Raw genomic sequence first — 13,875 nt, forward strand, 5'->3', positions numbered from 1 at the left:
CTGTAATCAGGAGCACTGAACCCAGCACTACAAACACATCACATGGAAAAATCTAATACTCACAGGAGCTGTGACTTGATGACCTAATGTATGTTTTCCACATATGATTCCTAAGGCACTGTAATTTTTCTAGCTGAACTGTGTACTATTCTATTGTAGTGCACAGTGAAGAGCTTATAGCAAAATCAGATGATAGTATCAAGATCAAACCAACAATAACTTTCAATAAAAATTTCATTTCTTAGTTGAGGATTTCATATTCATCAACCAATTTAATGTGAAATACAAACATGAACTAAACATTATTTTCAGGCTCATCTGCCAGACTGCCATTACAATGGCTCCCTTTTACATGGTACTTTTTATTTGCAGAAAGTGTTAAGCATTTGCATTGCCTTTAAAGAATACTGTGTAAAGTCACAGATGTAAGCCATGGTGATTACACAGTAGGATTTCATTCATTTTAACCTGAAGGCTATGATTATGCCTCTTATGAGTATAAGAAAGCGTTTCCTGCCCCTGTAGCAAATTTCTTCAATAACATTTGCATTCAACTCAATATTACTAACACTTGTAATGTGTTTAGTTTGAGATAAGAAGATGGGAAAAATGTAAAATAAATTGTAATATGGGTTTATTATTTTAAGTTTTCTTATTGACACAATAGTTTCTGTACACATAGACTCACTTATCCACCATTAGTGAACAGAAAGGGTCACTACCAAGCTGGAAAAAAACTGAGAAGAAAATGGATATGTGTATATATGACAGAATACAAAGACTACTACCAATTGACTTCAGACAAAACATTTTTTGACATGAACGTGAAACTTAGCATGAATCTGCTATCATCATGTTTATTCTACATACCAGTAACAAATACACTGATACACACAGAGAATATACCACTACAGAAGAAAGGGATTCTGTTCACTGCTACTCATTTTCTCTCCTATCCCCATTTTGAGTCTTCAGTCTCTGTATGGTAGGGATGTGTCTTACAGACCTCCATGTTACATGGATTCCAGTTACAACAGAAATCACAACCATCCATATGTACAATACAAATCCATCTTCAGTTCTGAAAAGGGGCACATGGATTCTGACATTAAGATCCAATACGTGGACACCTTAAATACCTGATGGCACAGCTCATGTACAATGACCATGGTGACATCCAGTAGGTATAAAATAGAAGAAATGCTTGGATCTAGCAGTATCCTTTGCTCCACGAAAACACTCAGTCCCCAGTTTTCCATAGCAGCATAAGGATGCTTAGGCACAGCCAACAGATCTAGAAATAGAAAAAATACATGTTAACTCCTTGTGGGAGCTACTGTGCTGAAAAGCTGTTGTAGAAGGACCATAAATCATTACTAAAAACATTTTAAATAACATACATGGGGGGAAAAAAATCACACAAACCACAACCAAAACTTCTCTCTAGTAATATTTCTTAGGAAACATTGCTAAAATACTCATTTTTATCCTATGCCACTATCTGTTCACAAATGATTACCATGTTATTGATGTAATACAGTACTTAGTATTTCTAATGAAGCATTCTATAGAGAATACAGCTTATTTACAACACCTGGTTGATTCACTTCTGGGTTTGATACTGCTTCTCATGTTTACTACATCATATCAGCACAGTAACACAGACTCTTACTACGAGTATTCTTTATATTTTCACTAAAACAACTCCTTTATGAACAGTTTGATCTTACACATCAAACTGTACGTAACAACTGACATTTAGGGGTGCACTGAAGAAATACCATTTCACAACATCAAGAAAAATGGCAAACTGTTCAGAATCCCCAGCTCTTACTAAACAAGGCATCTTCTGGTGTGCACTGTTGCTAGCACACATCATCTGGGAGCGAGACTGCTGACAGCCATCTCTCAGCCCTGCCTGCTGGAACAATGGAACCATATGCAACTTAAGGAACTTCAGTTTTGTACTCAGTAAGTGACAAAATATTAGGACCAAGATGAGATAGTCCTTCATCAAGTAAAAAAAAAGCACCAAGGAATCTCTCACAGTGGCATGAGGTTGAACAACTCAATATTACAATACGCCTTAGAAAAATTTTAACTGCAGAAGATTGAAAAGGAACTAAACTGACTACCAACTACATTGACTACAGTAAATTTCCATAGGAAATAAACCAAAACACAATTCTGCTTCACAACGAAAAACATCTGAAAGACCCCAGAAACAACTTGTTTGTCTATCGGAAGCCCAGTGCAACCTGCGTAAAGATCACACAGAATTTTAGAAGCTACAATGTGACATCAGCATGGTGCTCCCTCCAGTCAAACTAATTAGCCTGACTTCTCAATTAATTAGCCTGGCTGCCACGCTCTTCTCTCATTTGCCTCTACTACTTATGCTTCCAAAGCTAGTTCATTGGCAGTTATCACAAGTCTGTCTAGGTGGTCGTTCACTGGGTGACTTCCTAACATGAGCAAGAGAAATTCTGACCTAATTATTCTAAATAATACTCTAAATTGTATTACAGCACTGACACCTCTCCTAGGTTTGTCTGTTTTGGCTTGCCGATGAGTGTGCTGGAATTGGCTTGGAGAACAAACAGACTGCAGGAGCTCTACTCCAAGATTCATAGGAAGTTGCCACAGAAATACTGGGAAATGAGAATTTGGCATATTCTGGCACTCCTAAAAAGGGCCTGCTTCAAGAAGTATAAAAATACCAGCCTCCTAGAGAATGCAAGACACGTCTAGCAGCTACTTCCAAACACATGCAGAAAATATCCAAATCACAGAGACACACTTCAAATGCTAAGGAATAAATATTTTATAGAAAAGCAAACACTAGAACATGAGCCTAATTAAAGAAAATAAGGTAAAAATCCAAAACATGGTGTTCAAGATTAGGCATGTGAGTAAATTCAAAACCACATGCTTTCCTTTTCTTCTTCAGTTGAAGCTTGAACTGTACGATTTTTTCAGAATAACAGCAATTTGTTATAAATGACATGCAAAATGAAAAGCTCCTGTCTCCTATACAAAGAAGGAATAAGGATGGGATAAAAAAAAAGACACAAGCGTTACCAGGTGGAATAACTGAAGTTAATGGCAAGTTTTCAGTAACATTAAACAGAGATCTCTTCCATTCTCAACTCCGTAAAGAATCCCAGAACTTCTCCTACACCAATTCAACTTTCCTCCAAAAGGTGTCTTCAGAAGATGAATACTGTTCTTATCTACCCCATTAAGTTTTCAGCACTTCCCTTTAAACACAGAACAGAACTAGCACTAAAGTAAAAGCAGGTCCCTATTTTTCATTGATCCTTTCATCTCTTTATTCTCCTTTGGGCTCATTTGTAGTTTTTGGTCTTTCTTTCCCGCCAAAATGGATAGATTTTGTTAGTGTCATCCAGTAATAAACTGAAATAACTCTTGTGGAACTGGGAAACAAGGGTGAGGTCTCACATTAAACACATTTACAGGTTAATTATAGACTGTCTTTCACTATTTGTGTCGTTGGTATTGCTTTGCTGGTTTGGACTAATACTTTACAGCACTGACACACCAATAAAACCTTCCATTCTGATGGACAGATAACTGCCTTGCAGGTAGGCAGCCACAGAGGGATATTTTAAATCACTTGCATCTAACATAGCCCCATTTCTCTGCAAGCCTGAAAAGTCCTTTCACGCACTGGCTACTGCTGAAACGGCTTTTCTGAAGAGAAAACAAAACATATTAGATAACCCTGTCAGTTTCCAGAATGCTAATCCCTGCAGGTGACATGAGCATACCAATAATGTTGAGTGAGTATGAGCACACTACCATTTTCTAGTACAGGGTCTGATACACTACACTTTAATGCGAAAGAAACTTCCTTAATCTCCACTGACTGACAGAATGGTCTGTGAAAATACATCATCAATCAAAATTTTTTGCTACTTACTGTCCACGTCTAAATTGTGAATATCCAAGTCGCAATGTTAATTTTTCAGTGTCTGGTCTTTGTTAGCTTCAAAAATTTCTACTACCTTTAAATAAAATTCCAAACACGTCTAGTTTTGTGGTAAAAGACACAATAATCCATATCTTTCTCTGGGGAGTAATAAACGTTTGATTTCAGAGGAACAATGTGTGATGTTCAAGTCTCAACATGAGAATTTGTATTTCCCTGTTTATCACACCATTAGAGCCCTGAGCAAGGTATCCTGTGATCCTGGAGGTGACATCTGTTGAGGTTTTAGTGTCATTTTTAAGGTACAAAAGGAGGAGTGATAATGCACATTTTGATGGAAATACCATTCACATATATTACTGCACGAAAGTGTTTTGCACTAACTGCAAAATGGGAACTACTGAATATGTAACGGCTTGTGTACATGCTGCATCCAGTCACTCTGCACACTATTTAATTAAATTCTTTGTAAAGCACTTGTGAATGTTTGATTATGTGGATATTGCTGGGGAAATAGAAATGTGTGTTACTGCTTGCAGAGAATAATATCCTCATGCATCATAAAACTGTTACTTGAGATTTCCTGATACAGCAGTGCAGAGTCCTGTGTAGTGCTGGAATAATAAAGGGTTTCCACCTCCTGGCCTTCACAGAGACATTCATGACCAACAAGTAAAAATTATACAGCTAAAATAAAATCACAAGACAAAAATATGTTGGATCTTCACACTAACATGCTACACTGGTACAATTATTTGAAAACAAGGACAGCATTTGGAATTTTAAAAAAACTATTTCTGTGTGACTTTCATGAAAAAGAAATTATGTTACAAAAAAAGAAATTATGTTACAAAAATTGTACATAGCTCAACAGCTTTCTTTATTTCCAAACATTTAATTAAGGCATCATAACTATGTGAGCTTACATCAAAATATAATCCTTTGACATTATCAGCAAGTTATCATCATAGCGCAAAATAGGAATTAGCAATTTCACACCTAAATTGGCCATAAACCAAACACACATTTGATGGGAGTATTTTATCTATGAACTTACTATCTGTGCAATGTGCTCAAATGATACTGTTTTTCAATCTTTGCCACTCAGTCATGTATCTTCTAGGTTCTGTTAAAAACCATTATATTCCCCAAAGCACAAACTAGGAGCATCACTCTTATTTTAAATTGAGAGCAAGGTTAGAACAGAAAAGGATTAAATGCAAAATGATCCAGCTCTCTCATGCATAGTACCATGAATTTGTGGGGCCTTTCCCCCTGCTTTACCATCCTACTCTTTGGCAAACAACAAAGCATCTTCTCCATCACTGTGATTCCACTATAATTAACCACCCCCATTAGAAGCTGGACAAGGATATTGGTATAACATGCAGACATCCTCATTATACATATAAATATGAGTGTATGAATAAACACCAACAGACATCCACATTCACATTTACTAACATTATTAACTGCAATCTTATTTGTTTTAGCTGCTGGTTGAAATGTCACCAAGAGCTAGATACTCCAGAACATGACAGTATTAAATTTCTAATACTCATGGTGAAAGTTAAAAGCACTAAGGGAAAAAAAAAAAAAACCAAAAAACTAGATTCATGAATTATTTCTGCAAATTTTCTGCTAGCATACATGAGAAGTCTCCCAAATAAATATCTGAGACCCCTGAAACACTGAAAATTGCAAACAAGAACATAAAACTGAGAGACAAGAATTTTCTGTCAAGCATATATTTTCCTTAATAAATCCAGGAGGCATTCAGGGATAAACTGTTCACTCCATGAACTCCATGGTTTTCCCTTATAATCCCTACTTTTATTACAAAAATGACACTACAAAAATAATTTGAATTTATCTATGTGCCTCTCACAATGTTATTTTCATTCATTTCTTCAGAAGCTTTCTTCAGGATATTGGTGCAGGTATCTTGCTCCCACAGGATGTCCACTTTTCTGACAACAAATTCAACAAACTAAGAGGAAGCATGGACTAGTATCAGTTTATTTAAGTTATGCCACAAGTATGTTTTTGCCCTTTCCTGGTACTGCATAATGCAATCAATAGTTTTATTAAATTTCTCTAAAGGCCTTGTGCAATTTCCTAAATGAATGCTACTGTAGCAATAGAAAAAAAAAAAAACAAACAGAACTGCTTACCAGAAGGGTACATATTTCTATCACTAAGATTCCTTAATCAAAGTAATTTTTTTTACTAAGTAGAAGATGCTTTTCTGTAGTCCAGTACCATTTCATGATTTATGCAGGTTTATTAGGAACAAGCCAAATAAAAAAAGTGACAGATCTCATTAAAAAACATGAAGTCAAACAGTAGTTATTGTAAGAAATATCCAAATTTTCTACTGATAATGGTACTTGCAATAAATATCTAAATTAGCTGCTGATTTGTCTTTTTTGCACTGTTTGATTAGTTTATGTCAGAGAAGTTCATTCTGGAAAACCAAGTGACTTCTTTATTTACTTTCATCCCCTTAAAAAGATACATGGGGGAGGGAGGAGGCAGGCAGGGGAACAACACAATGGGATGACACACCAAAAAACCCAAATATCCCAATGGTAGAAACAAGGTTGGTAAAAGCTCTCTCAAACCAATGTTTGCCTTGAGACACTTTGAAACACCCTATTTTCAGAAAATACTAAGTGCATGTTTTCTGAAAACTAAATCAATTCAGTATTTCACTTTTGGCAGTTAGGACTTAAATACCCTAAATTAGCTGTCTTTAAACTTAATAGTATTCTTCTGTCTTATCTCAGCACATGTAAAGCATTCAAATGCACAGAAGCCACAAATGACCTGGATGACACCCCCACAGGAAATATTCGATTAATGCTTCTGCTCAGCCAAATGCTTATTCTGGCACACATCAATTTTTATCTCCAGAACTGTATCACCACTACCCTTCTGTAAGCTTGACACTTAACAACCCACACGGATGCTGGCCTGCAGAGTTAATGCAAAGGTCTAAAATAGTTTGCCATTATTCTGGTCAAATCAAATGGCTTGCTGCAGACCCTGAGGAGAAATCACTACCACACAGCAGTTTATTGCTGGGTTTTTTATTGCTTCTTATTGCTGTACAAAGTATTGCTTAACATTAACTGACATAAACAATGGATGGATTCTCAGAGTGTTTGATACATATAGCAGATGTTTAATGCAATGTGAATATTAAAGGATCCAAGAGGGGTAAAAGATGTGTGAGAGAAAGCTGGGGAGGGTAAGGAAAGAGAATATATCTTCACAGAAACAAAGAAAGAAAAACTCTGCTAGGTTTTCAAGCAACTGAGCTTTGACACTGGGTGACAGCTAGTTTATAGTTTAAGAAAACAAAATAGAAATCTGTTGATTTTATTTGACATGCATATTATTAAATATCTTTCAGTTTTGATACCCCCAGTCCATAGATCATTGCTTTGTTATTTCAAAGTATATCAAATGATTCAATGTTAAAATGAAAAATGAATGCAATCGCCCATTGAGGATGAATTGTGTATCATCTAGGTTATATCGATCTGCACAGGAACAATGCCTTTCTTTTAAAATAATACCTGGACAGATCATTATGAATTGCTGCACGGTATTAAACAAGGAAAAAAAATCTTTCACGAAGTTTCTTTATAAACTTTTTTCCTCCATTTCAGCCTTATACGGGAATTCAAACAGGGAGCTCTATGGCTCAAACCAGGACAGACTGAAATGAGTTCAGGTTTCTGTTACTCCAAGTAACAGGATAGTACTGTGTATGTATCCTCTACAGTATATAAGCAATAGAACACAGAAAATACATTCCAACTCTCAACACTGAAATATCTGGAGAGAGGAAAAAAACAAGAAATACTTTTGTTGCCTTCATAAATACTGTTTCTAACGTAAATACTAAGAGCACTGACATGATGGAAAATTGCCAACAGCCATTTTCCTACCACCAGAGTTAATAGAGCATGAGGATTCTACGGCTGAAAACAACACGACACTGATTACTGAGCACTATCAGTATGAATGTTGCTGCAAAGAAAATGATCAAGTGCCACTGCCATATTCCTTCTCTTTGCTGCAAAATCAAGGTGTGGGTACACAGAAAACTCCAGAACTCCATTCTGCTTAAGAGTAGTAATGAGATAATTTTTTTTTTTTTTTTCATCTGGCACACATTAAACTGATTTGCATCACAGTGATAAAGAGATGAATGTCTGCATAAGTACAACACTCTTCAAGTATTTATCTCTTTTATGTTTGCTTTAAAGTCAGATCACATTCACAGGTGATGGGCACAGTTTAACAGGGAAGGTAGAAATAGGAATTTTGGAAAGATAGGCAGTTATTTTCCATTAGTAGTATCTTGTATTTAACATGGAAATAAAATTACAATGTACCTAATCATATTAACTGATACATCTGAAGGCAGTATTTTTGTGGGGACTGTATCTATTTATCTTCTGTTCCAGAGTAAGATGAGGAAATGCAAATGAACTGTACTGGATAGCTCCTGAGATACTGTTTTTAGATCTTGCTGTGTATCCTAAATCCTAGAATAGAGTTTATTTTACATTCTTATGCAAATACTTTCGATATAGTAAATCAGGATATAACTTTACTATCTCAACACTAAAAACAGTAATCCATTCATCACTTTGTTTATTAAATTATTTTAATAGAAGAATTAGTATCTTTCTATGATATATCACAATAAAAACCCATCATCTCGAATTCTAAAGAAATGCAAGTAACAGAGGACTTACTTTGTCCTCATGCAAGCTCAAACTTTCTCCTTCCCACTCATACCTAAGGGCACAACCAGGTAAACTAAGTCTTGTCACGCAATCCATATTCACAAGAGGCTCAAATTACACCCTAATGGATCAGAATACAGAAGTCCCAGATAAACTCCTTGATGCATTTAGACTTCCTAGAGATATTTAACTAAGTGAATTTACTACTTCAGTCTGTTACCGATCAGCACAGGCACAGCCTGCCAACCATGTGCTGTGCGGCAACTCACAACAGGTGAAAAAAACCACAGTCTAAAAGCAGCTACAACAAGACTGTGACAGAAAAAACGATGCCTCTGCACAGTTGCCCTGTGTTTCCCACAGTAAAATGCAGCACCAAGAGCTGAACCAACAAGAAGCTTCACTTTCCTGCCACAGGAGTGCCGAGTGGTGGGCTCCACTCAGTACACACCCTATGCAGAAGAAGGCAGTAACATGTCTCCAAATAAATAGGGACTTTTTCTAAGCATCTGGACCCAGACTTAACCTCACATGGTTGTCTGAGGGGGAAGGGGGAAGTAATTAAGAGAAATAAAATAAATTAGCAAGATGGAAAAGCAGAATAGCTGAAACCTTCACCAGAGCTGAAAATCTCCCTGAGCATGAAAAACAATGGGAAGGGATGAAGACGGTGCTTCATTCTGCACCTGGAAACAACTGATACTAGTGACGAGAAAGACAGTAATTAGAAAGTAACCTTATTTCTGACAGTTGTGGTTCCAGATATACTTCAAGTGTTTAATAGTTTCAATTAACTCAGAGAATAGAACCCAAACATGAAAATCTGTCACAAAAATGGAATACTGCAAACTGTAAAAATAAAATACTCTAGAAATAACTATTTGTTATCTGAAGTTACAAAAGAAAAGTGACACACTGAAGAGAGGCTGGTGACCGATACCAAATGAACTGTACTACTTAAGTTTGGCAAGGAGCAAACCAGAGCTGACAACACAACAGATTAGGACAGACCTGGGACAAGTATTTCAGGAACAGACTCCTGACTTCCTCAGAAAAAAAGGAAAAGCAGAGCCTGGCAAACAACAGGAGCCATCTAGTCCAAAACAAAGTTTACCAAGATCAGTCAGATCTCTGACACAAGGAGTAAGATTGATAATCCAATATCCCACCAGAAAATAAACACAAAATAGAAAATCATCTAGAGCTGAGAGAACATGTGGAGCTGCACACACAGTGACAGTCTAGACAAGCAATAGTCCTCGTCAGAGTGGGGGAAGAAATTCTGAAAGGGTGATGAATTACAGTTCTCTCTCCATTCCACCAATGGAGTGACTACACTGACAAGGGGGATGTGATGACAGCAACACTTACACCTATTAGTACTTCCTTTGTACTTCTATGATACGCAAATGCTATAGGGCATGGCAATGCTATACCTTTATATTAAGTATGCCTTTTTAGTTCCCTTAAATCACATTTATGCTAAATTCAGGCAAAAAAATCAGTCATACATTTTATCAATAACTTTCAAAACTGACAACACTGCTGAACGCTTAGTAAAGTTACCACCAAAAAGACAAAGTCTATGTTTAATGTAGTTACACTGATCCATACCTACATCCATATTGAGCTGGCACACAGGTAATCACAGCTCAGGTCCTTGTGCACACCTTATGTTTCACATTTTCCCAATCACTGAAAAATTATTCACAAGTTCTGGTCTGAGAATTCATCTGCAAGAGATGAACTTCTCACAGAGCACTCTCAGGTGCACTCCTCCATTCCCTCTGAGATCTTCATATTCCTTCATCAGTTAAATCACAACAGGCTTTGAAATGTTTCTGGGATCTAAACAGACTTACATCTCTTTCATCCTGACTCCTTCTGTTTCCTCCATTTTTGAGACACAGTCTGTCAATTTTTCTTAATAGTGCTTATTCACTTCCTTAGATATGCAAATATCTGTTTTTTAGTCTAAAAAACATCTTCCCTGCTAAACTGGCTGGTAAGCAGCTTCTTACTTCAGTGGGGGATAAAAACATTTTCCTCTCACTTCAGTAATTCATTTGCATTTTTGTAGTGTCTAATGTGACCTCCACCAGAGCTTACAGTCTGTATCAATCTTTACTTGCATTATCCTAAGATCTAAATAAATACAATGTAAGCAGTTCATTGCTGACTGCTGAGACCAACAATCCCAACACACCAGTAATGAACCACAATGGGATAACAGTGGGCTTGAGCAACTGAACCCCACTGCAGCCTCACTGTTCTCAAACTTAGAGCAGAGTAAGACAACTTCAGGATATAACAAATAAGAAAACAAAGTAACTACATATTCCCTTCTTTCTGCACAAGGAACAGCCCATGTAAAATTGGAACTTTTTTTAGTGCCTACAAAAGGAAGTGTTTTGATATCAAGTATTCCTGTGTTAGACGAATATGCAAAATTCCGGCAGATGCCATTTGAAAAGGTTATGCATTCATCTTATGGCACAGACAGGGTATCAAGTTTTACATAGTAATATTTCCTATGGGAAAAGACAGGAAGAGAGGGCAGCAAGAGGCATTCAACAACTTTGTGAAGATTAGGAAAAGGCCAAGCTAAAACCAAACACACACAAAAATACCCCAAAATAACCCAAACCAAAACATAAAGGACATACATTGGAAGTGTAGAGGAGCATTGAGATGTGCAGGCAGAGTACAAAAACGACCTTATCATCATGTCTAGTCAATAGAAAAGATACTTAGATTCCCTGGAACAATGGATTATGTGACCAAATTTGTCCCAGATGTAGGGGGTTTTTAATCAGCAACTACTGTAAGCACTACTGAGAAATCCTGTTTACAGACATTGTAGAAGTCTGAAAAGGCAACAAGAACTGAGATAAAGAGATCTCCCTGTAATCCCACAGCCGATTCAGAAACAGGATGACAGAAAACATAACACTAAATTGTTGAAGTACCTTTAACACGGCACCAGGGCATTCCTCTAACAGATTCACACAATGGTTGGGACTGGAAGAAATCTCCAGAGTCTATCTTGTCCAACTCCCCTGCTCAAGGAGGGCCATCAAGAGCCAGTTGCCTAAAACTATATCCAGATGGCTTTTGAATATCTCTTAGGATTGAGACACCACGATCTCTGTGCTCCCTAGGATTTAGCAGATTATCTTTCCAAGTTTAGTAGTTCGTCATTCTTTAAGACTTCATCAAACAGTTTGAATATTACCTCAAATTTAAATTAGCAAAATAGAACAATCAGGCCTCCATAAATCCACTACAATTTACAATCTTAGTTCAAAACAGGGTATTTTATGCTAAAGTCTAATTAAATATATGTTTTAAATGACAGCATTTTATACACTTTTACTAACATATTTCCTATAAAAAAATTTCTTTTAGTGTTCATGTTTTACTTAGACTACTGCTCGAGTAAACAGAGAACTCTTGTCATAGCCAAATGAAATAACTGGTCATTGGTACTCAACAGCCAGAAGAACTGCAGACAAAGAAGCTATCTACTTTTTCTCCACATATTTTGCATTTCACAAATTGCAGGGTGATGACCAAAGCTAAGAAGGCAGCTTGGAAAACCAGAAGAACACTATCTTAAGCTAATGAAAGATGGGATTACTTCTGAAAAAAAAATGAAGATCCTGTCTCAGAGTACCAACAAACACAGTGGAAAAAGCTGAAAAATGTCACCAGAAGGCTTGAGAAAGTTGAAACGGATGAGAAACACAAACTGAGGAACAAGACAAAGACATGAAAAGTTTGCCTGAGACAGACAGTAAGTAAGTGCAGAGAAGCAAAGGAAATGTTATCACAGGGACTATGAATAAAAACAGGAGAAACATTTTGAGAGGCTAAAGAGGGAGCAGGTGAACACTCCTTGCTAGGACACATTAGGACACCATCTACACTTCCTCAGGCTTATTCAAGTAAGGTTTTGTGTATCTTCAATTCACAGAACTAGAAGAAACAGAAAAGCTGTGGGAAAGCCCATCCACTGCTCAGGTAATAAGGAACTGAATGAACAGAAGGCTCATGAGGTATTAAAATAATAACTTCAGCAATCACTTCAGCAATTATTCAGTTATTAGAGATGTTAACACCCTAGATGTTCATGTACTCTGCCTTTTAGAACTAAGTAGCCAGAATGGCTGCAGAGAAGTTCTCAAGAACTCCGGAAATTAGTAACACCTTGGGAAAACTATAGCTTGAAAATCATTGACAGGCAGAACTAACCTTGTCTCCTTCAACAAGGTGACCTACGTAGTGGATGAGGAAAAGGCTGTGGGTATTTTCTACATGGACATCAGTAAAGCCTTTGACTGCATTCCCCATAGCATTCAGCTGGACCAGATCACTGCTCATGGCTTGGATGGATGTGCTGTTCACTGGGGAAAAAAATGTCTGGATGGGCAAGCACCACACAAGAGAGTGGTGGTGAATGGAGATGAACTCAGCCAATGGTGAGTCACCAGTGGTGTTTCACAGCACCCAGTACTGGAGCCAGTGTTTAAAATCTTCACTGACAACCTAGACAAGGGGATGGACTGCACCCTCAGTAAGTTCACAGATGATACCAAATTGGGTGGGAGTGTTGATCTGCAGGAGGGCAGGAAGGCTCTGCAGAGGGATCTGGACAGGCTGGATCCATGTGCTACGGCCAACTGCATGAGATTCAACAAGGCCAAATGCCACGCCAGACACCTGGGTCACAATAATCCCATGTAATGCTACAGTCTTGGGGTGGAGTGGCTGGAAACTGGACAGAAAAGGATCTGGGGGTGACATCAGCTGAACATGAGCCGTTATGTGCCTAGATGGCCAAGAAGGCCACCAGCATCCTGACCTGTATCAGCAAGAGTGTGGTCAGCAGGACCAGGGCAGTGATTATCCCCTTGTATTCAGCACTGGGGGGGTACCTTCAGTCCTGTGTTCCAGTTTGGGGCTCCTCACTAGAAAAGAGGACATGGAGGTGCTGGAGTTTGTCTAGAGGAGGACAACAGCTGGGGAAGGGTCAGGAGCACAAGTCTGATGAGAGGCAGCTGAGGGAACTGGGATTGCTTACTCTGAAGAAAAGGAGACTCAGGAGAAACCTCACTCCTCTCTACAACTACCTGGAAGGAGTTTGTAACCAGATGA

At 37.7% G+C, this 13,875-nt stretch overlaps 1 protein-coding gene across 3 annotated transcripts in view; it reads right to left on the reverse strand.

Annotated features, from left to right (window-relative positions):
* TRHDE (thyrotropin releasing hormone degrading enzyme) overlaps window positions 1-13,875 on the reverse strand; it is a 211,220-nt gene that overhangs the window by 130,093 nt on the left and 67,252 nt on the right. For all 3 annotated transcript variants that reach the window (XM_086884350.1, XM_086884349.1, XM_086884348.1), the window contains exon 4: window positions 1,140-1,294. In XM_086884350.1, the coding sequence (XP_086740476.1) occupies window positions 1,140-1,294 (155 nt within the window). The remainder of the gene's footprint in view (window positions 1-1,139; window positions 1,295-13,875) is intronic.

This window comes from Cyanistes caeruleus, chromosome 4 (assembly GCF_971803275.1).
Source record: "Cyanistes caeruleus chromosome 4, bCyaCae1.hap1.1, whole genome shotgun sequence".
NCBI lineage: Eukaryota > Metazoa > Chordata > Aves > Passeriformes > Paridae > Cyanistes > Cyanistes caeruleus.